This window comes from Pleurotus ostreatus, assembly GCF_014466165.1.
Source record: "Pleurotus ostreatus strain PC9 chromosome Unknown scaffold_7, whole genome shotgun sequence".
In the NCBI taxonomy this organism is placed as follows: Eukaryota; Fungi; Basidiomycota; class Agaricomycetes; order Agaricales; family Pleurotaceae; genus Pleurotus; species Pleurotus ostreatus.
This window is the reverse complement of record NW_023503162.1, coordinates 2,178,793-2,197,161: the sequence shown is the minus strand read 5'-3', so window position 1 is coordinate 2,197,161 and position 18,369 is coordinate 2,178,793. Positions and strand designations below refer to the sequence as shown.

The 18,369-nt window shown below is 49.6% G+C and overlaps 7 protein-coding genes across 7 annotated transcripts; 2 read left to right on the top strand and 5 right to left on the bottom strand.

The window, feature by feature from the left end:
- Positions 1-1,000: 1,000 nt before the first annotated feature.
- PC9H_010000 (uncharacterized protein) lies at positions 1,001-2,741 on the top strand (the record flags this gene model as incomplete). Its single annotated transcript, XM_036779494.1, has 5 exons — positions 1,001-1,211; positions 1,269-1,312; positions 1,376-1,552; positions 1,611-1,813; positions 1,871-2,741. The coding sequence occupies 5 exons, from the start codon at positions 1,001-1,003 to the stop codon at positions 2,739-2,741; spliced, it is 1,506 nt and encodes a 501-aa protein (XP_036628883.1).
- A 648-nt stretch (positions 2,742-3,389) lies between these two features.
- Positions 3,390-5,186, bottom strand: TFB2 (RNA polymerase II transcription factor B 52 kDa subunit; the record flags this gene model as incomplete). The annotated part of the gene is made up of 12 exons (XM_036779493.1): positions 3,390-3,565; positions 3,634-3,712; positions 3,781-3,828; positions 3,897-4,027; positions 4,077-4,224; positions 4,273-4,356; positions 4,414-4,482; positions 4,532-4,631; positions 4,681-4,787; positions 4,841-4,940; positions 4,989-5,105; positions 5,155-5,186. 12 exons carry the CDS (start codon positions 5,184-5,186, stop codon positions 3,390-3,392), a joined length of 1,191 nt encoding a protein of 396 aa, XP_036628882.1.
- Positions 5,187-5,587: 401 nt separating this feature from the next.
- On the top strand, positions 5,588-6,816 carry PC9H_009998 (uncharacterized protein; the record flags this gene model as incomplete). Its single annotated transcript, XM_036779492.1, has 9 exons — positions 5,588-5,594; positions 5,652-5,716; positions 5,777-6,045; positions 6,098-6,128; positions 6,185-6,217; positions 6,296-6,330; positions 6,392-6,492; positions 6,580-6,665; positions 6,715-6,816. The coding sequence occupies 9 exons, from the start codon at positions 5,588-5,590 to the stop codon at positions 6,814-6,816; spliced, it is 729 nt and encodes a 242-aa protein (XP_036628881.1).
- Positions 6,817-8,327: 1,511 nt separating this feature from the next.
- On the bottom strand, positions 8,328-9,489 carry PC9H_009997 (uncharacterized protein; the record flags this gene model as incomplete). Its single annotated transcript, XM_036779491.1, has 4 exons — positions 8,328-8,431; positions 8,483-8,714; positions 8,765-9,053; positions 9,104-9,489. 4 exons carry the CDS (start codon positions 9,487-9,489, stop codon positions 8,328-8,330), a joined length of 1,011 nt encoding a protein of 336 aa, XP_036628880.1.
- Positions 9,490-11,189: 1,700 nt separating this feature from the next.
- PC9H_009996 (uncharacterized protein) lies at positions 11,190-12,107 on the bottom strand (the record flags this gene model as incomplete). Its single annotated transcript, XM_036779490.1, has 1 exon — positions 11,190-12,107. The coding sequence occupies one exon, from the start codon at positions 12,105-12,107 to the stop codon at positions 11,190-11,192; it is 918 nt and encodes a 305-aa protein (XP_036628879.1).
- A 1,499-nt stretch (positions 12,108-13,606) lies between these two features.
- Positions 13,607-14,333, bottom strand: PC9H_009995 (uncharacterized protein; the record flags this gene model as incomplete). Its single annotated transcript, XM_036779489.1, has 4 exons — positions 13,607-13,738; positions 13,799-13,905; positions 13,957-14,104; positions 14,154-14,333. The coding sequence occupies 4 exons, from the start codon at positions 14,331-14,333 to the stop codon at positions 13,607-13,609; spliced, it is 567 nt and encodes a 188-aa protein (XP_036628878.1).
- Positions 14,334-15,119: 786 nt separating this feature from the next.
- On the bottom strand, positions 15,120-15,470 carry PC9H_009994 (uncharacterized protein; the record flags this gene model as incomplete). The annotated part of the gene is made up of 2 exons (XM_036779488.1): positions 15,120-15,379; positions 15,455-15,470. The coding sequence occupies 2 exons, from the start codon at positions 15,468-15,470 to the stop codon at positions 15,120-15,122; spliced, it is 276 nt and encodes a 91-aa protein (XP_036628877.1).
- Between the last annotated feature and the right edge of the window lie 2,899 nt (positions 15,471-18,369).

The window sequence follows — 18,369 nt, the reverse complement described above, 5'->3', positions numbered from 1 at the left end:
CGTCGAGCTATCCTTTTTGGCCTTTACCTTCTTTGACGACATATTTCTATTACTCTCGTATTTCAACGTGTAATTTTGGCAACACGGGCGAGTTTGATGAATGGGTGCACCTAGAGATCGTCGATGGCCTTCCATGTTTTTCATAAGATCCGAGCTTCTTAGTGATGGCGCTGCAACTCACGCCGGCTTGCCTGCTGGCAGAACGACGTATCGGACCTGTAAGACGAGCCAAGCGGAAGGGGAAAGATAGACGGAACTCGGTTCGCTGTGTTTGAAAAAAGCTGTGAAAACAAAGTCCTGAACCACACTGTTTACCGCTCCAGCACACGAACCCAAGAAGGGCCTGTCCAAGAACGCTGATGCCCCAATTCCCCAAGAACTGCCTAGCACCAGGGGACGGAAATCGAGCGCTATGCTGGATTTGTACAAGAGCCCTGGAAATGGGAACTGGGATGGAAAGCTCGACGCCATTTACATCCCCAATACTCCATCTAGATTGGCATGAGGGGTGGTGTTGAAAATCAGAGAAGAGCGGACGTGCCGGATGGACGGGCCACGCCGTTCTCATCAAAGATGGCAAGGGGCTTGACTGACTGGCGGATTCCTGGTTCCTTGCAGACCTCACGGTAGCCGCATTTTGATTACGGAAATTCAACGAGGTGGTGTTGAGCGAGCCCGCAATGTTCTTGGATTTCCATTGCAGAGGTGACTTGTGGCGTCCGTGTCAAGTAAGGACGAGCTTCGGGTAACGTTATTCCCAAGTAAAGGCTATCTGATCCCGGCCTGGCCCAGTTGGCTGAGCAAAGCTTGAATCTGGAAACGTGAATCCCTGATTCTGCGCGAAGTCGGCTCACGACGCTATCTTCAATTATTTCTGCGATTATTGAGGGCACGGGAGCACAGCTGCATCATAAAGGAAGGGAGCCGCATCCCTGGTCCCATACTTTCAAACTCTCCAACAACCTCAAGCTCAGGCGTACCAACCACTCTGCCACTGCTCATGACCTCAAACGCCAACTCTGCAGACGTCCCAGCGTTTATTGGCTTTGTTGACTCAACCTACCATGCCCTGCGTCTCATCAACGCCGCCCGTCAGGGCCTCATTCCACGAATCACTCGCCGCCTCAACGACAGCGAGCGCAGGACCATGATCAAGAGCGGCGCTGTCTTCGTCTTCAGCGTCGAGGAAAGCGGGATCAAAAGGTGGACTGGTACGTTTGCCCTCGCTGGCGCGCCGCGGTACTGCCACTCAACCTTTCATTTGCCAGACGGTTTGCTGTGGTCCCCATCCCGCATTGTCGGAAATTTCTTGGTGAGCCTCATCAACTGTATTTGACTACCGAGAGGCTGTCTAACGATCTCGGCAACCTTCCAGGTTTACAGGGAGATAAACGAACGGAGCAGCAGTCGCGTAGGTAACAAGAGGGCATACCACAGTCCAGAGGCCCCATCCCGGGGTATTGGGGGCCAGTCCGAATTGGGGGCGGGACACAAGACCTCAACCTCAACAACCGACCAGGGGACGTTCAAACCTAATGGATTGATCAAGAAGGTCAGTGATATCTTGCACACCACCTGCTTGAATGCCAACGGAATTGCGACATTCGCAGACCATCACCGTAACCGTCGAGGGCTCCGATCTCCACCTCATCTCGTATTACACGTCTGAAGACATCCGTCTCGGCCGTCTCAGAAAGCCAGACAGTCGCGCAGACATCGCCACCCTCCCCATGCCGCCTCACATCTTCCGTTTGACGAATTTCCGTACGCCCCCAAAGGTGGAGATTGGGCCGGACGGCAAAGCGAGACTAGTGTATGTCCTTCTGTTCACCCTTCGTTGCGAGATGCTCACCGCCTCTGCAATAAACAGAAGCGATGGAGACAATAACGAAAGCGTGGAATGTAAAGTCGAGGAGCAGACGTACAATGTCGGCCATTCCCCGCCTTGGTCTCCATCTCAGAGCTCCCCCGTCGAGAGCTCGTATCCGCCGCGCAATTCGCTCTATCCTCCATCATCTGAGTATCCCGCTCGCCATGGCGCGACCGACAGGTGGGGAACCAGCATCGATAGCCTCCGATTGCCGGGACCCGTCGTTCTGGGTTGGCCACTCCCCAATCCTATACAGGACCCTCGTCGGGAGAGCTCAACATCAACTGACTCCAGCTCCTGGTCCCCTCTAAACTCGTCATCTAGCCGCCAGTGGGAAGGTAACGGTTACGAATCGAATAACAGCAGCGCCGCCGATGGTCTATTCCTCGATCGTCCTCGAATGCGATCAGGCAGTGCCTTTGGAGGGATGGTGTCCTCTCGAGGTAGCGGGGACGATCACGGGAGATCGTACAGCACGTATGCTTCAGGCGGAACAAACCTAGGCCGTAGTCACAACCACTACTCTTCCTCTTCACACGCCGCTACACCACGGATGTCTTCGTCGTGGATGCCGAATTCGTCGAGGGATAGCACGCGCACTCCCATCCCTCACTCTGCCTCATCATCGTCTTTCGACTCCTCCCCTCCCCCACCTCCCCCTCCCTCGCACTTCTCTCCTCACGGCTATCACCCCCATGCGGCATCCCATAGCTACGGGTCCAGTTGGTCTCCTGCGGACGCCTCTACCCTCGATCTTCCCCTCCCCTCGCAGACCTTCTCACCTAGCCTCCATTCTTACGACCAGTATGGCAGTGGTTCCGGAACTCTGCCCAGCCCCGAGGAGTACACCACGAAGGTCGAAGAACTCTAAAAGGATTGAAGCAAAATCGGTATCGATTGCCCTTTCTTGATTCGCTTGGTTAAAGGCCTTCTAACGGTTCTACGTGCACATACCCACATAAATATGGACACTCACCTTATTCACATTATCCACGGCAACAATTTTGTGCATATCTAACATATCATCCGTAACGACTACTTGATGCCATATCTAACGACGTCGCTCGTTTATGATCTACGCTGTATTGTATTTAGAAATACGGTCTTCATGAATGCTTTGAGGGAGCATCCGTCAGAATACTGCAGAGCGAGTGTTACCAAAATAGATCCACTTGACAGAAAACTCTCACCCGGTAAGTTCGGGCTTTTGACAAAAGTGTATCACAACCCCGTATCCACAAGCACCCTCTCTTCCGAAACAAACCCCCGATTTCCAGAAATAGGCACCTTAAGTACGCTGTGTCCACGACCTCCCTGTCAGCCTCTCCATGGACTGAACACTTTTGTGGGCGTTTCAATGTTTTACCGCACGGTGGACTTTTACAGCGAATATAGATTTAATTTCCATACAGGCAACCAACACTACGGAATCACACACGCTGGGCATGCATCGAGCCGACAGGCAGTCCACGTTAGTATTCCACCGGGTACACAGAAGGGACAATGATGGCGTGCACACCTATCCCGTGGCGCCCGTCCTCCGTTCAATGAAGCCCCTGATATTGGCATGTCCGTCCAAACTGCCAAAGAAACAGCGCTTGGCCGTGTTCTCCCATAGAACAGTGTTGAGCTGTTTGGCGTAATTTAAGACTAGTTCGTAGTCGGCTTGTGATGCAAATGCTGTATACAGGTAGCCTGGCATTTTGAAATGCGTAAATCGAGGGATTTTAGAGGGATTTTAAGTAATTGAAGAAAAGGGGTACCTTCTTGTGATTTCAGGCGGTTCTTCTCCAATTCCCAGAGGCGTATTTGGTCTTGTACAGTCACAGGGAGAAGCGGATTCTAATCAGAAGGCAGGGGCAATTAGTGATCATCAACGGTATGCGGTAATGGCGAAGAAAGAAATCCACATTCTTTCGCATTTGAGGGTGGGCATGAGTGGACAAGTAGCTGATAATCTGCGCAAATGCCACGGTAAAATCACCGTCAGAATTTATGCAATGCGTTGATGGCGGATTGACTAAACCTGGTCAGAAGAGATTCCACTTTGTAGCGCCTTCTTCACGCTGTCTCGGGTAATTGTACCAACCACGAGATTGGGGAAGCGGTACTTGAGAGTCACGAATAGATTGAGCACCGCGGTTTGAAGAGGGTTATCTGGAATCATCATCAATATTGGCATACAGGCATGCGACTATGGCTGTACCGGTATAAGCATACAACCGATAGTTCGTCTCAAGGATGATGAATCCTTCAGCGGGACCAGAGCTTGTGGTTGTCGAAGTCGGCAGCGGAGGGGATGAAGAAGTTAGAGTTGTTGCAAGGCGAGTAGGGTTGAATCGCCGTGAATTAGGCTATCTTCCAGGTCAGAACCGGCTAGACATGGACATCCGTCTGCTTGCCTTACGCTGCCAAATCAAGCCGTAATCGCGGAGGTCTTCTAGCATCGCCTTTTGGGTCTCACTTAGGTGTTCCGTCGAGTATTCCTTGAATCGATATAGTTCAGCTCGGATATTAAAATAAAGAAGAGATGTAGGTTATACCCTTCCTAGTTCCATGGTTGACAACATGAACAAGAAGCTGAGGACTTCTACCAAGTCCATTTGACGCTCCTAGAGGAAAGCATTTAGATGGCGACCGACCAAACGGGCATGGGCGTACTTCGGCCATGTGCAAATACTGGAGCAAGAGATTCCACAGTTGTTCGTGTGGGGAGTAAAGTAGGAACTGGAATCCGAACGAGGTTATCTGTAACGCCCCACTAGGCAAATTTAACTAACTACGTTAGAAAAAAGTGAATACATGCGCACTGTATGTTTGCCATTAAGCCACTGCGTTGAAGAAGATAGAGGACGCCCTGCGAAGGTTTGGATGGATATTGGCCGGAGCCAGATGAAACCATATAATGGAGAATGGTCTGATGACAGGGTGAGTCGGCAACATGTCAGCAATCCAACAATGTTCACATGCCTCCCAACGTTCCAGCGCGTACGAGTCTAAAGCACCCAGGTCGAGAGCAGGTCGTTTATCGTCTTTCTCTACCGGTACACCGAAGCTTCCGCTAGTCCCGCTGGAAGAACTGTCAACTATATCGCGAAACAACAATAACATGACATACCCTCCGGTGATAGCATGTCTGAAGCTCGTCTTGAATGTAGAGTTCAACGCCAGCTTCACCGTGGAGCTGGGGAGTATGTGTAGGTTTCCCAAATTTACGACCGCAGCATCATATAGTCTGTAGATAGCAATGAAGTGTATTCTTCGTAGACCACGCCGAGACCTACTTTTTACCGTCGCGAGCAACCCATGCAGCCATCGTGGCCACCGGAATCGCTGATTCAAGCCACAAAAGGTTCATGACTAGCTGCCTTTCCAAAGGCGCCAACAATCTGTATTCATTCCATGGTAAACAACACGAACGCGACGGGCTTCAGGAACAGATTGACCGAAATATAGCGAGGCATGATGATGGCTTCTGATAAAGACGCGTCAAAGTGTTCTGCGATTGAGACTGTAGGAATGGGATCAAAGCGTGTTGGGTAGGGAGACTTGTACTCGGGTCGGGGACGACTGCTGCAGGCATGGGATGAGCGGGATCGTGGGAACAACATAAGTGGGATTCCTTTTACGGCGATCTAAACGCGTCAGTGCTCACTCTGCCACGAACCACAGAATTGAGTTTATAGAATGTCTTCGTTAACCGTTCATTATGCCGCCATGAACAGTATGTAACCATGGACTAGACCTCGCTTTCACCCACCGTTATCTCGAATTTTCACAGAGCAATATCAACTTCTGAAGTCACTCCTCAGTGACCAGCCAGAAATTATTGACTCAATCGATGCGGTAAGCCGATGGTTATATACGCGTCTTACAGCTCGTTAATCTAAATATCTCTGCTGATAGGATGGTCGGACGCCCTTACACTGGGCAGCCTCGTCCGGGGCGACGGATATAGTCCGATACTTGCTTGATCGAAAGGCTGATGTGGATAAGCTCGATTCAAGCGGTTGGACCGCGCTACATATAGCCGGTACACTCATCCTGGCTTCTTATTTCTTAAATGACTACCTGACGACAATACTAGTCAGTGCTGGCCACGAGGAAATCGTTCGAGAACTCGTCGGTGCTGGGGCAGATGTCCAGCGCATAAATGACAAAGGGCTCACACCGCTGTACGTATCCAGCTAGTCCGTACGGCGGAAATATGAAATCGATGGATTTCAGGCACTACGCAGCGTCGAAATCACGCATCGAGGTCTGGATGTCCTTTTCATGCTACGAATCTATTCTGATGACTGCCTTGCTCGGTAGATCGGACGTTTCTTAATTTCAAGAGGTGCAGATGTACGTCCTAGAACTCGCTGTTTGGAGCATTACAAGCATGCTGTACTTTAAGTTATTCATTAATTGCCCCGCGAACAGGTCAATGCGAAGGACAAGGCCAATCAGCACCCTCTGTGTGTCATGTTTGCTACCTATGGGATGTAGGCCGTCCTTCTCATGATGTACATTGCCCAGTCACCGTGCGGCAACCACCGGCTCAGTCGGATTCATCAAGCTTCTGCTTGAGTCTGCGAAACCCCCCGCCAAAGTCCGGCTGAACACTGCTGATCGAATTGGTACGGTTCCTTCTCTTAATTTGGGTCGTCTACGGTTATTATGAGAATTGAATTTTTGCCAACATCACCGCACTTCTTTTCATCCAGGAAACACGCCGTTGCATTTAGCTATGGAATCTGGACATGCTGAGGCCGCGGTGTTGCTCATTAATGCAGGAGCAGATCGAGACAGAGTTAGTGGCTTCTCTCCCATTCTCCATCGCCGTTCTAACATTCTAGAAGACCAACCAAGACGGCCTCACTCCGGAGCAAGTAGACGGGGTGGGAGAGATAGAACAGAGGCAAGTTAGAAGATACGTCGCCGAGCATTGCGGTCAGCCGTAAGGTTAAATGACTACACATGATAGCAATCTGTGCCTTCACATCGGAATGGTCTTTTTTCTGCCCATGCGTGGAGGAAAGGTTGACGACGATCCATGAGCATGCCTCCACAGCATTGCGACAACTCGTTTCTGCAGTCTGCAGTAGGACGGCCAACGTTTATGGGAAGCTTCGACGCTATCTCCCTGTCAGATCCTAGGCGTGTTTCGGTAGCCAGGATAACTAATCAAGCCAACTCCTCTGTGATCTCTTTGGTCGCATTCTCTCCGAACAGGCCATTCGTCAATGAACCAGACGAGTAAGTGGCGTCAAAGATAGGACAGGCTATCGACTCGAGCCTGGTTCTATTACCTTTGTAGGTCTAACCTCATGCCGGCATGCGACCGCAGTTGTAGGATATCCGTGAGCAGTGTTCTTTAGGGGGACGTCCTCACTTGGATTGACCTCCTTAATTGCGTCCGCTAGTTCCAGGGACTCCTTCTCTCCTTCCGGCGGTAGGACCCTGACATGCCTCCTCCCATGGAACTGGTAAAGCAACAGGATTGTCTAAGCCTTCGCCCCGGTTTTTCTCCCCCTCCACATGCAAACTTGGGCATGGGACGAGCGGGAGAAGACGATCTTATTGGTAGGCGTTACTCTGAGCCATTTTTTCCCACTCGATTACACGGCCGTGTTCTTGTGAAACCATAGAGCGATGTTGTTGTAGCCACCGAAACAATCTGGCCTCCCCAGCGCGAAACCGGGTACTGCAACATCGCTAGGCTCTGCGACGTTGGAATATTCTCGTGTTTATCCTACGCTGTTGTTGACCGTCAGCCATGGTGACAGGGTGACGGGGAAAGTCTGATCCCCAGGCGATGATCCTCGCCACCCATGCCAGGTAGAGAGGTCATTTATCATAACCTTATGGAGTCGTGTCCTGAGTAGCAACTTTCCCCAGACTTTCACTCTACTAGATTATATGACGATTCGACGGCCGAGGGGAAAGAGTCAATAAATTGATTTGTGCCACCACAAGTCTAACGAAACTAGCAATGTGCAATAAGGTTGGTAAGACTGACACCTATGGAATAAGCACAAGTGATCAGAGGGAGGCATCGACGCCCCGATGATCGATTGATTGCATCCCTTGATTTTTTTATGGGGGAGTAATCTCAACGGCATTATTGCGTAGCATTATATCATTGCTACCCCACAAGTGTGATGGGAATATTATCTAGGGCTCTACTACTTTAAGTATGTATAAGACAACAGGAGTGCAGAAAACACGGAACCGGCGTGTACAAACTAGAGGATAATTACGAGTGAGTGTATCTATACTTCTGTAGATTAAGACGCTTGATTATGGGAATTTAGTCTGAATAGGTTGCTGCTGTGGCGTGCTTAAGGCTGATATTCTTATAAACCAGTCAGTTAGATACTTTGTCGCTGTGGTTGAGAACCAAGGACTGACCATGAAATGTTGAGATACTATCCAAGAAGTATTTGATCAGGGGTTTGTGGACACGTGTCGTTCATGATGAAACTTTTGGAAGGAGCTTGACTATGCGCTGTTGCTTGACTTCAAGACCGGAGGTACCAAAGTAGCGCTCAGAATCGAAAGACCAATGCAGAGAACCTATGTGTGGTTGGTAAGTAAGATGGCTTTTCTAAACTTGCAATGACATACCGACGATCCAGTTTTGGAGTCCTTCGACATAAACTGCCACGTCCCGATCAATTTCGGGACCCCATGTTGGGAGGTTCTTGCGATCGGTTTCGAACCTCTGGATGCTTGATTTGCATAGAGCTCCGACATATTCCACTGCTTCTTGGAGATTCAGGTCACGTTGGTGCATAATGACCGGAATCATGTTGTGTGTATCTCCTCTCGATTGCTCGACGTTGTAAGAGAACAAATCCTGTCGCTTGGTAAGTACGTTTCTCTTGTTTCAGGTGAATTAGGGCCTACGTTTGACCATGTCACTAGGTCATTCGTCGCTTCTTCCATGGAGCGAATCAACGGATGCTCAGCTACCTCATCAGGAAGGTCGATTCGAGAGGCGTATTCAATAAGGGCGAAGCAAGGTTTACAGCCACTCGTATCTCGACGAATGGTGATGTAAGACTCGAAGTCAGGAATGACATCCTTCTCGCGATCAGCCGCTTGAACGGCAACAGCCTTGAAAAAGAGATCCATAGTGTGAATGAAGCGTTCTGTACACCCAGGGCCGCCGGTTTCGATAAATCGGCTGAAGAATCTAGCAAGAAAATCAATCATCACGACTGGGAAGTTAATTCTTTGACTTACGACTTCGTCATAATACCCGCGCGCTTATCCGTCTCGAAATTTAGCGGGTCGCGCATCGCACCAATACAGCAGTCATGCATTCCACGGGTTCCCTCTACATCGAATTCATCGAGCCAATCATCGAGGTTGAACAAATAGTTCATGAAGTCCACGCATACGCGGAGGTGAAATGCGTCGGCGTCGGGATAACAAGCTGCCGTCAACTCGCCTGCCTTGAGCCCAAGAAAAGCACGGCGTTTGCGCTCGCTGTGATTCGCCATGTCGAGTAGCCACTGTTCCGAGACGCGCGCCACTTCTTCACAGTTGTCGTTGACGCGCAGAGGATAGGTGCAGTCGGAAACGAGGTCAGGAAGTATGAAGTGATCTGGAGAGATTAACGTCGACATGGTGATAATAAGCTAAAGAGGAATTAAGGAATACAAGCTCGAGATTCCAGAATGGAGGGAGACGTTGGCCTTCTTATACTGACGCGACGGGCCCACCTAAATGGGTCTGAAAAAGACGAGCGAGAAAACCGCTGCTAGTGAAAAGAATTACCTGTCGATTGCATTGAACCCGCACAGATCTGTACGGAGATCTGTGCTTCGAGAGGGGACCCTGTTGACAGCGTATGTAACACGCCATAGGAGGGCGTTCTGGCTGACTCCCGGGCAAGTTTTCCACTCTTCAAGTGGAGGCCAACGCTGGTAAATATGCACTTGAATCGAGAGAATCTTCATCTTTGCAGTTCGATAGGCAAGGCCAGCGCGTATTGCATGAGACGATGGAAGTCACCTTCGACCTTGCTGCAGCGTGGCAGAACCATGATATCTGAGCCTATCTCGGCTAAAAGCCCAAAAGTTACGTTTAACCATGAACGCCGTGATCGTGAAACAGATCACCTTGGAAGGCGCCCGCGACTTTGGAGGACCCGCCACCAGCGGCCCTGCCAGACAACTGCTTTCGTAAACAATGTCACCACACGTTCTGCCCGAATTCTGCTTGCATATAGCTCGCACTGTTGGTCTATACCATCTGATCGACGCGTCTGTACGCGACGCAGACGCGAGCAATGCGGCGGCCTTCGTTGTTCGGTGATTGAAAGCGTCGAAATCCACGTCTGGCTTGGCCTTCCGGTCCGACTCGGCGAGTCAATTTCTGTCAATTTGGTAAGGCATATGATTAATTTACGGAGTAAAGCATTCACATTTAGAGCGCGGTGCGTTCGCGGTATCAGTACACGCTGTCGCTGTGAGTCACCGGGTTTACCCATAAGTATATATGTTCGGCGCAAAATTACAGCGTTCGCGTCTCTTCGCGTCGGTGGTATCCACATTAAGATCAATGTTGGGGTAGACCCCAACAGTACCCATGGTGCGATGTGGTGATTTCGAATGACGAGAAACATGAATTGTGGCATGTAGGGCAGCAAACGGTGGGTTTTGCGGGTAGACCACCGTTCCCATCGCAGGAATCCCAACCTCAGAGTAAGAGTATCAACCGGGATTAGGAAGGCGTCGATGTAGCACTACCCTTCTGCGAGAGTCCAGTTGATGTCGGGAGAGCTTTGTTCGGAAGAAGCATCAGGCGAAATGAAGCCCGACTGTGAGCAAGTTTGGCTGATCTTCGGTACCTTCGTATCATGATGAGCCCCAGACGAGTTGAAGATTAGGCTGCTAATCGCCGGCGCCGCAATTTTGGACGTTCGGTTGAATCCTGGTCTGTTCTGAGATTGGAGTCGGAATAAACAAACTGCTGGCCAAACTGTACGGTCTGTAGCACAAACCGTGGCGGCGGCAGATCATCCGAAGGCCCGACGCCCAGCGCCTATCTAAGTTAGCGAGTAAGGGACACCGTGCATATATTCAATGGCAGCTTGCTAAGGAAACAGCCTATGGACAACTTCGTTAGAGAATAAATGATTGCGAGCAATATGTTCAAGGACATGCAAATATGTAAGGGGGAGAGTAGACCAAAATGAGCGTGGAGTTGAGTAGATGCTAACAGAGCTTGAGAACGAGGCGAAATAAATACAAACGAGCGAGCAGTAAGAAAATGGGCGGAGATTATGAGACCGGGAGCGAGAGGAAAGTGTGTTTCAAAGGTCCTAGTTGCCTGCTGAAGGTAGGCCGCACGACTGCATATGCTTACGAAGAATAGATTCCGTTTTGAAGTCTTTGGAGCACCTATGGCAGGCAAGATCGGCCTCCTTAATCTTAGTTAAACTTGCTTTCACTGGCGAGCTACGTCGGGAGGTCGATTTAGTGGACCGCCTGGCAGGGATAACGGGGTCGTAGCGAGGCTTGGGAGGACGGCGATCTCGAGCTGGATAACGGCGACCCTCGGCAGGATCGGCGATTGAAGGTCCTGCGGTGAGGTCGTCGTGTGTAGAAGTCGCTGTGGCTGGCTGGTGCGTGGCATCCATTGACGGCCTACGTGCCGGGACTTGTGCGATCTCCAGGGTGGCATGACGAAGAGGGGTGGGCGCGCGTGAAGCAGCAGCGATTTGAGTAAGGGACGCTTCTCTTGACAGCGAAGTTCCTCGCTGAGGGAGATAGCCGTCCGCGTCCGAAACCACCATGGGGTTGTAAGGATACGCTTGTCTCGGTGTACTCTCCCTGGAAAAGACAGACGAAGCCCTCCGTTCCCTGAAGTCGCACCAGTCAAATTCGCCTTCTTCGTCCTGATTTGCGTGAAGATACTGAAAGATCCAGTGACCTCTGCTGATATATTGGCCCAGACGCTGAGGTTGTTGGGCGCGTTGAGAGAGAGGCAGCCGGCCATTCAAGAAATCAGAAAACGATGCACGAGAGCTACTGAAGCTCGAGAGCGCCCGGCTATCAGAAGCTGGAGGAAACCCTTGTATGCCGTTGCGCTCGAAGTTGGCGACAAGACCCGGGAGATCCTCTGCGGTGAAATTCTTCAACGGTACATAGAGACGCCTGATGCTCGTTGGCGCGGAAGCCTTGAGAGTCCACGTCCTTTTGGTGACGCAGAACGATGAGTCGCGCACAAGGTCCGACATTTTGCGCTGAAGGTTTGATGTTGGGGGTGATGAACACCAGTTTGATTCATCGACATTTATTATATATGTTGACCCGAACATAGTGCCACACAGGCGATGCGACGAGATGGCCACATTAATTGGCCACACATTCTTTGCGGGGCTAGAATGACCACAAATAGGGGGCGATGATAGGCAGCAATTTCTCTTGTCCTAGGATAAGGCGTGAACTAGAACTTCAGTGGTATCCCATTAGCACGAGAGCCTGTATGTGCCAAATTGATTCGTGCGAGCAGTTGGAGCTCTCCGATGGCCGAGGGATGTACCGAAAACTTGAAGGCCTGAACGCGGGCAGCTGAAGTTTGTGTGTTTGTGCCAAATTTCGAGGACAATAGGTCGGAGACGCGACAACTCGGCAGCACAGGGTCAGTGGCCATTCCGTATCCGCCTAGTATTGGCCACCCTAATTGGCCATCTTCGGTACCCTGTCCAAGAGTCTCTGGCATACTCGTAGGATGAGCTGAAGTTTTCGCCCGTTCCTACTTCCCCATGTAGCAGAAATCACTTCAAGTTCCCCACTTGGTCGTGCCGTGGATCCCGATATGGCTAGGAGCACCAAGCGACAGAAAGTAGCTGTAGCAGATTGATAACTGGACAAGGGGATGTTGAGAAAATGCCCGGGCGGGAATGTGCTGATTTTCCTTCAGCATTGGTCCCAAAGCGGAAAATTCAAAATGGCCCGAAACGAACTTTGGACCAGACTCTCTTGTGTTTCGTCAAAAATTCCACGAGTACATACTATCACGTGTACTGTAGTGCAAACACACATAGATATGCAAAACCAATTTTAAGTTGTTGTAGATTCCATGTCCTATGCTCGGACATGAAGTATGTTTGAGAAATAGACTTCATTGAGCTACTGTAAAAATCTCAAGGCATTTGAGAAGTTGCAAGCCCATTTCCGCGGGCAAAATGTGACGTGCAAATAGTCATTTCAAATTTGACTTGAATGCTGTGGAAGTAATAACAATCCCACAGACTTCTGATTTTTTTCTTAGCTAGTATAGTAGCGCTAGAGTCTGAATCTAGAGTCCCTTGCACTCGTACCTACTGGTTCATGCACAGGAAAACCAGCAACATTTTGCGTGACAAAGAAGCTCCTATTTGCCCCTTGTTTTGCAGATCCATGTGTTGCCGAGCGAGCGGCCGAATGCATATGGCGGCACACGGCTGCGCTGCTGGGTCTGAATGACGCGTGCTCAGTATTTTACCTAAGTCAGTCAGTATCACCGAAAGGTTCCCTGTAGTCGCGATTAGTCAGTTTCGGTAAGCTCTAAGTAAAAAAAACAGCACTTGCCTTTTGGAGTATCTTGCGGAATCTCTAAGCAAAGTTTCATGTATTTTTAAGTCAGTTCAGGGTACTCATCGGTCGCTCAAAAATCTGACTGAGGTTGACTGTGTGCGACAAACACATGATATATTATGTAAAGAACGAGTAGACAACAAGTAATCGACGAAGTTCATTTCATGGCGGCGTCGGCGAAGGCTGCAAACATGGACTCGCCGACCTGCTTCGCAAGCGCCTTCTCATGGTCACTGGTTTCCAAGCTATCTAGCGTACTCATAGCACCTTCAAGAAGCTGCCGGAGTTCCTGTACATAGTTAGCTGTAATTAAATTAAATGCTAAAAGACATGTCAATTAAGCACTCACTCGCAGCGTCTGACTTCTGGATTCCTTCTTGCGTCGTGCACATAAGATGCCGTCAGCGTGGACGATAAGTGTTTGTGCGTCTCTTGCTTGTATGAGGCCTCCCGCGGCTTAACAATTCATTAGCTAGCGTATAAATGAAGCCAAAGGATTTTTCTTACCAATTACTTTCTTCACGCCGTCAGGGGAGGAGATGCGAATCGTAGCGGGGTTCTGGAGAAAAAGGCTGTCCGCGTAATAACCTTCTTCATACATTCCGATGTCGATCACTGTCCGTACACAAGTGGCGCCAAGGACGGTCGCCGTGGGCTACGGATATCAGTAAATATGTACCAGAGTCAGGTACGGATGTACTCACAACACCTTCTTTGAGTATTACGACAGAGAACGATGCGTTATACTCCTTCTTGATTGTGACTTCGCCGTACACGTTGACCGACGGAATGCCCAACCAGGTTGAGTCCCGGTCTGGGCGCCCTCGGACGTTGGAAGCGGCAGCGTTGGTGAGAAATATGAGTTCATGCGTAGCAGGGGCCATGGCGGGAAGGAAAGACCGGGTGAGGCAATGGTAGATCTGCTGTATAAGTACTCACCTGTAGAATCAGGTGAGGTCAGCTGTAGATAGCATGGCGTAGGACGTACATCGGTGCTCCAGCTAACGAGTAGAACATGTGTCGTTTGACGCGAGCGAGTGTGTTTGAAGAGCGCGAGTTTTTTGAAGCGAGCAAGCGTGTGTGTTTGAATTCTGAAGCGAGCGTGTACGGCAAGTAAGCGAACGTACGGCAAGTAAGCGAACAAGGTGGGGAACATCACGTGTACACAGTAACGAAGTCCTCGTTCTGATAGTGGAGGCTTTGAACAGGAGGAAAGGTGTCTGGATTTGATGGATACGTAGTTAGATAGCGCTATGTGAATGAAGTCCCTAACACGATGCACTCAATAAACCATGCCCTGATCTACCTTGAGTAAACTTTGAAGCAAGGATCTAAGAGGCCAGGAAAGCTCGCTGCAGGTGGCAATGGCACCATCGGCGGGAGGGGAGGGATGGGATGGGAGACCTTCTTTCCGAGAAGTTGAATCTTGAAGGTACTCGTAGTCGGTGTCGTGATCAAGGTGGCTGGCGGAAATAACTCTGCTCTGGGTTTCAGGTTAACGAAAAATCCCTTCACCAAGGGCTTCCTGTCATACTAGCTCGGGGGTTTTCGATCGAATGGCCTCGAGGTAACAGAGGGCGGTCTGTAGCACGCAGACAGACGTCCGCGATCGCTTGAGAACCTCGTGGACAAACCCGTTGATTGGCACCAAGCCATGCTGAGTGTTGGCGCTAGCAGAAGTGTCGGTGATACGGTTGTCGTCTGATTTCTGAGACGTCGGAGGAGGAGTCGAGGGGTAGAGGGGGTTTGCGAGTGGAGGGGGATATGGGGGATGGAAGTTGGACGTTGCGGCGACATGTGTCGCGAAGTAGTGTCGATGGCGTCTGAAGCGGGGGCGGGGTTGGGGGTACGGTCGCTCTGGAGGACGTCAGGAAGACAGAAGGGATATCTTGGGGGTGCCATATGTCGGACAATGCCTTTACGGCTTGGTCTGATGGGGAATAGTTAAGATATCCGACCGCTGTGTCAGACGGTGAGACTCTTACCAACAAGGCTTAGAGCGTACTGCTGTTTGTTTGCATCGCGTGACTGATGCTCTTTTAAGCTGTGGGATAGGGAAGGGGTGGCGTGGCGTGGGTCGTTGGGAGTGTTGACAGATGGAGGGCTTGATACAGAGGAAGCAGGGGTATTTAAATAAGAGGACGACGGGGAACGGCAAGAGACATTCAATGATGATGATGAGGCGTTTGAAGAAGAGGAGGAGGAAAGGGCAGAATAAGGCTGCCACCTGACTCGAGTCCATGTTGCAGGGGGGGCCCGGTGGGCGAATGAGGTTGTTACGGCGTACATTCGATATTTGAGAGAGTTGAGATTGTAGTAGAAGGCCGAGAAAAGAAAAGGAGCTGGGATTATAGGAATGGCGATTGTGGTGAGGCAAACGTAAGGACGGGGGTTTTCAGGCTGATAACGAATGGAATGCGAATTCCTTCATTTCGACGGCTGTAAGTCGAGGCTTAGTTTTCGGGACGTTGAAGAAGGAGTCGGGAGGGGAGTTTGCGTGGGGTTGGGGAGTGGGGGAGGGAAGTTGGACATTGGTACTACACGCAAAACTATTTCGATGGCGTTCGGACCGGGGGACCAGGGATCAGTCGCTCGCTGGTATTCTGAGGGAATTGACAGGTGGAATGATGGGTCGGAACTGCCAGAAACGTTCAACAGCTTTGATGATCAGGCGATAGATGAAGATCATGATGGCAAGGAGACAGCCTTGAGTCCTTGTTGCTGGAGGGCTGTTACAGCGTGATTTGGAGAGAGAAATCGCTAGTTTGAGGAGTTGGAGAAGGATTGCGCTCACAAGGGGTGGATGTAAGTTGGACAGTGATATGTACACAGAGTAACTTCGATTGCGTTGTTGTCTCCCGTGAATCGCCGTGTGAATGGGGTCTTTTGAGGCGTATGATACTAAGGCAGGGGTCATGGACACGAGAAGCATTCGTGCGATTTCGAAGGCTTCAACTTGAGGCAAAGGTGAGAATAGCCAATGAGCATTAGACGACGCGGGAAGTAAAGTAGGGCGCCGCGGGAAGTAAAGTAAGGCGCCTATCTATGCGTGAGATGACAACAATATGTGTTGAACGGTGCGTGTTCTTTCCATTATCATCAAGTCACTCTTCCACTCGTACCGCCATGTATTGCTGTTGCTCGAACTGCTACGGGTTCAGCAAGAGAGCCCGCGTGAGGAGAACAATACAAGCACATCTCAGGCAAGACAGAGAATTGCTTCAGAAATATTCGCATCATCCAACAACCCTTCAATTCATTCAACGTTGTATCGAGGCAAATGAGGAGCTGCTTGCGGGATCAAAACAGCGCGGTGGGTGATACTTTTGATTGCGTGCGCAGTCATTAAATAATTGATTTTTTGTTAGTTGTGCAAAATACAAATGACGATGGTATACATTGATAGCTTATCAGTTTGGTATTATAACTTACTGTATGCTACTGTAGCCATGGATGTGGATGACACCGGCGGTCCTGTGTCCTTTCTGGGTAAGCAGATGAGGCCGAATCCTTCGCACAATATACTGACCCACAGGATAGATACGACAGTAGGTGAGTATCACCGGTTATCACTGTTGTATCTTCTGCCAGTGGTGATACATTTTTCTTGAAATGAGTTTCTCACATTTCTTTCTAGATGACGACGGCAAGAATCAGTCAGATCAGGGTGAGTATATCACTATGTTACCTTGTTTATTGATTCTAATCTACATCTACTATATTATTAGAGAAACCAGAGGTTCTAAATGGCATTGACGTCACCAATACCTCAATGCCATTTCTTGATCAAGTAAGTGTCGGCGTCTGGTTGACAGTTATTATCATCCCCTAACTAGTCTGTTACTTATACAGATAGAGACCGAGGAACTTCCAGCTGAACTGGATCCCTACTACCAGGACTCAGAGAAATTTGATCAATGGCAGCCGCACGACCTGCCTTCTGATGATGATGATTTTGCATCTTCCGATGAAAGTGTGCTCTCATCGCCAGATTATCCTGCATCTGCAGATGATTATGACTCAGCCCATAGTGCTGCTACGGATGATAATTCTGGCTCACCGTCTGCAAATGATGCCAATTCAGACTGGGACTTTGAAGATAGAGACAATAATTATGAATTTGAAGTTGAGGCACAGTTCCCACTTCCTGAGTCCCAACAGGCTCTCCGCGAAAAAATTTTGAATGGCTATAAGCCTGAGCCCGAGCCTCCTGAAGTTGGTCTACGCCCAATTGCATTGACCAAACTTCAGAATTATAGCCTTAGTCATTGGGTGGTGTTTCAACAAACAAACACCACTAGACGTGCTCATGAAAGATACTCTGAGTTATTCTCAGCCCGAGAAGATGAGCCAATAATGAGTATTGAGCGGTGCCGCAGACTGGCTCAAAAACTCACAAACTTTATGCCAAAATACATTTCAATATGCCCTGGAAAATGTATAGCATTTACAGGGGATCACAAAGACAAACATGTTTGTGACTTCCTGCGTAAACCAAAAAAGGGGGCTCCTGTTGCCTGTGGCAGAGATCGATATCTGCCTGGTACTGAGAAGCCAGCAGCACAGTTTATGGTTTTACCAATAGCTCCCATCATCCAGGCGATGTTTGCCAATAAAGAACAATCAAGACTGTTGCGCTATAGAGACAATCTTGTCAAAGCTGCCATTAAACTATTCAATGAGGGGGCAAAAGTGAAATACTCAGATTATGCCAATAGCAAAACGCACATGGATCATATCAGAAAATTAGGACTCTTCCAAGATGAATGTGATATGCTTTACATCATGTCAATTGATGGGGCTATGCTCACACTCAAGAAACAATCTGATTGCTGGTTTCTTATTTTGATTCTCCTTAACTTGCCACCTGAGATACGGTATCTTGCTGAGAATGTCATAACTGTCTTTGCAACACTGGGC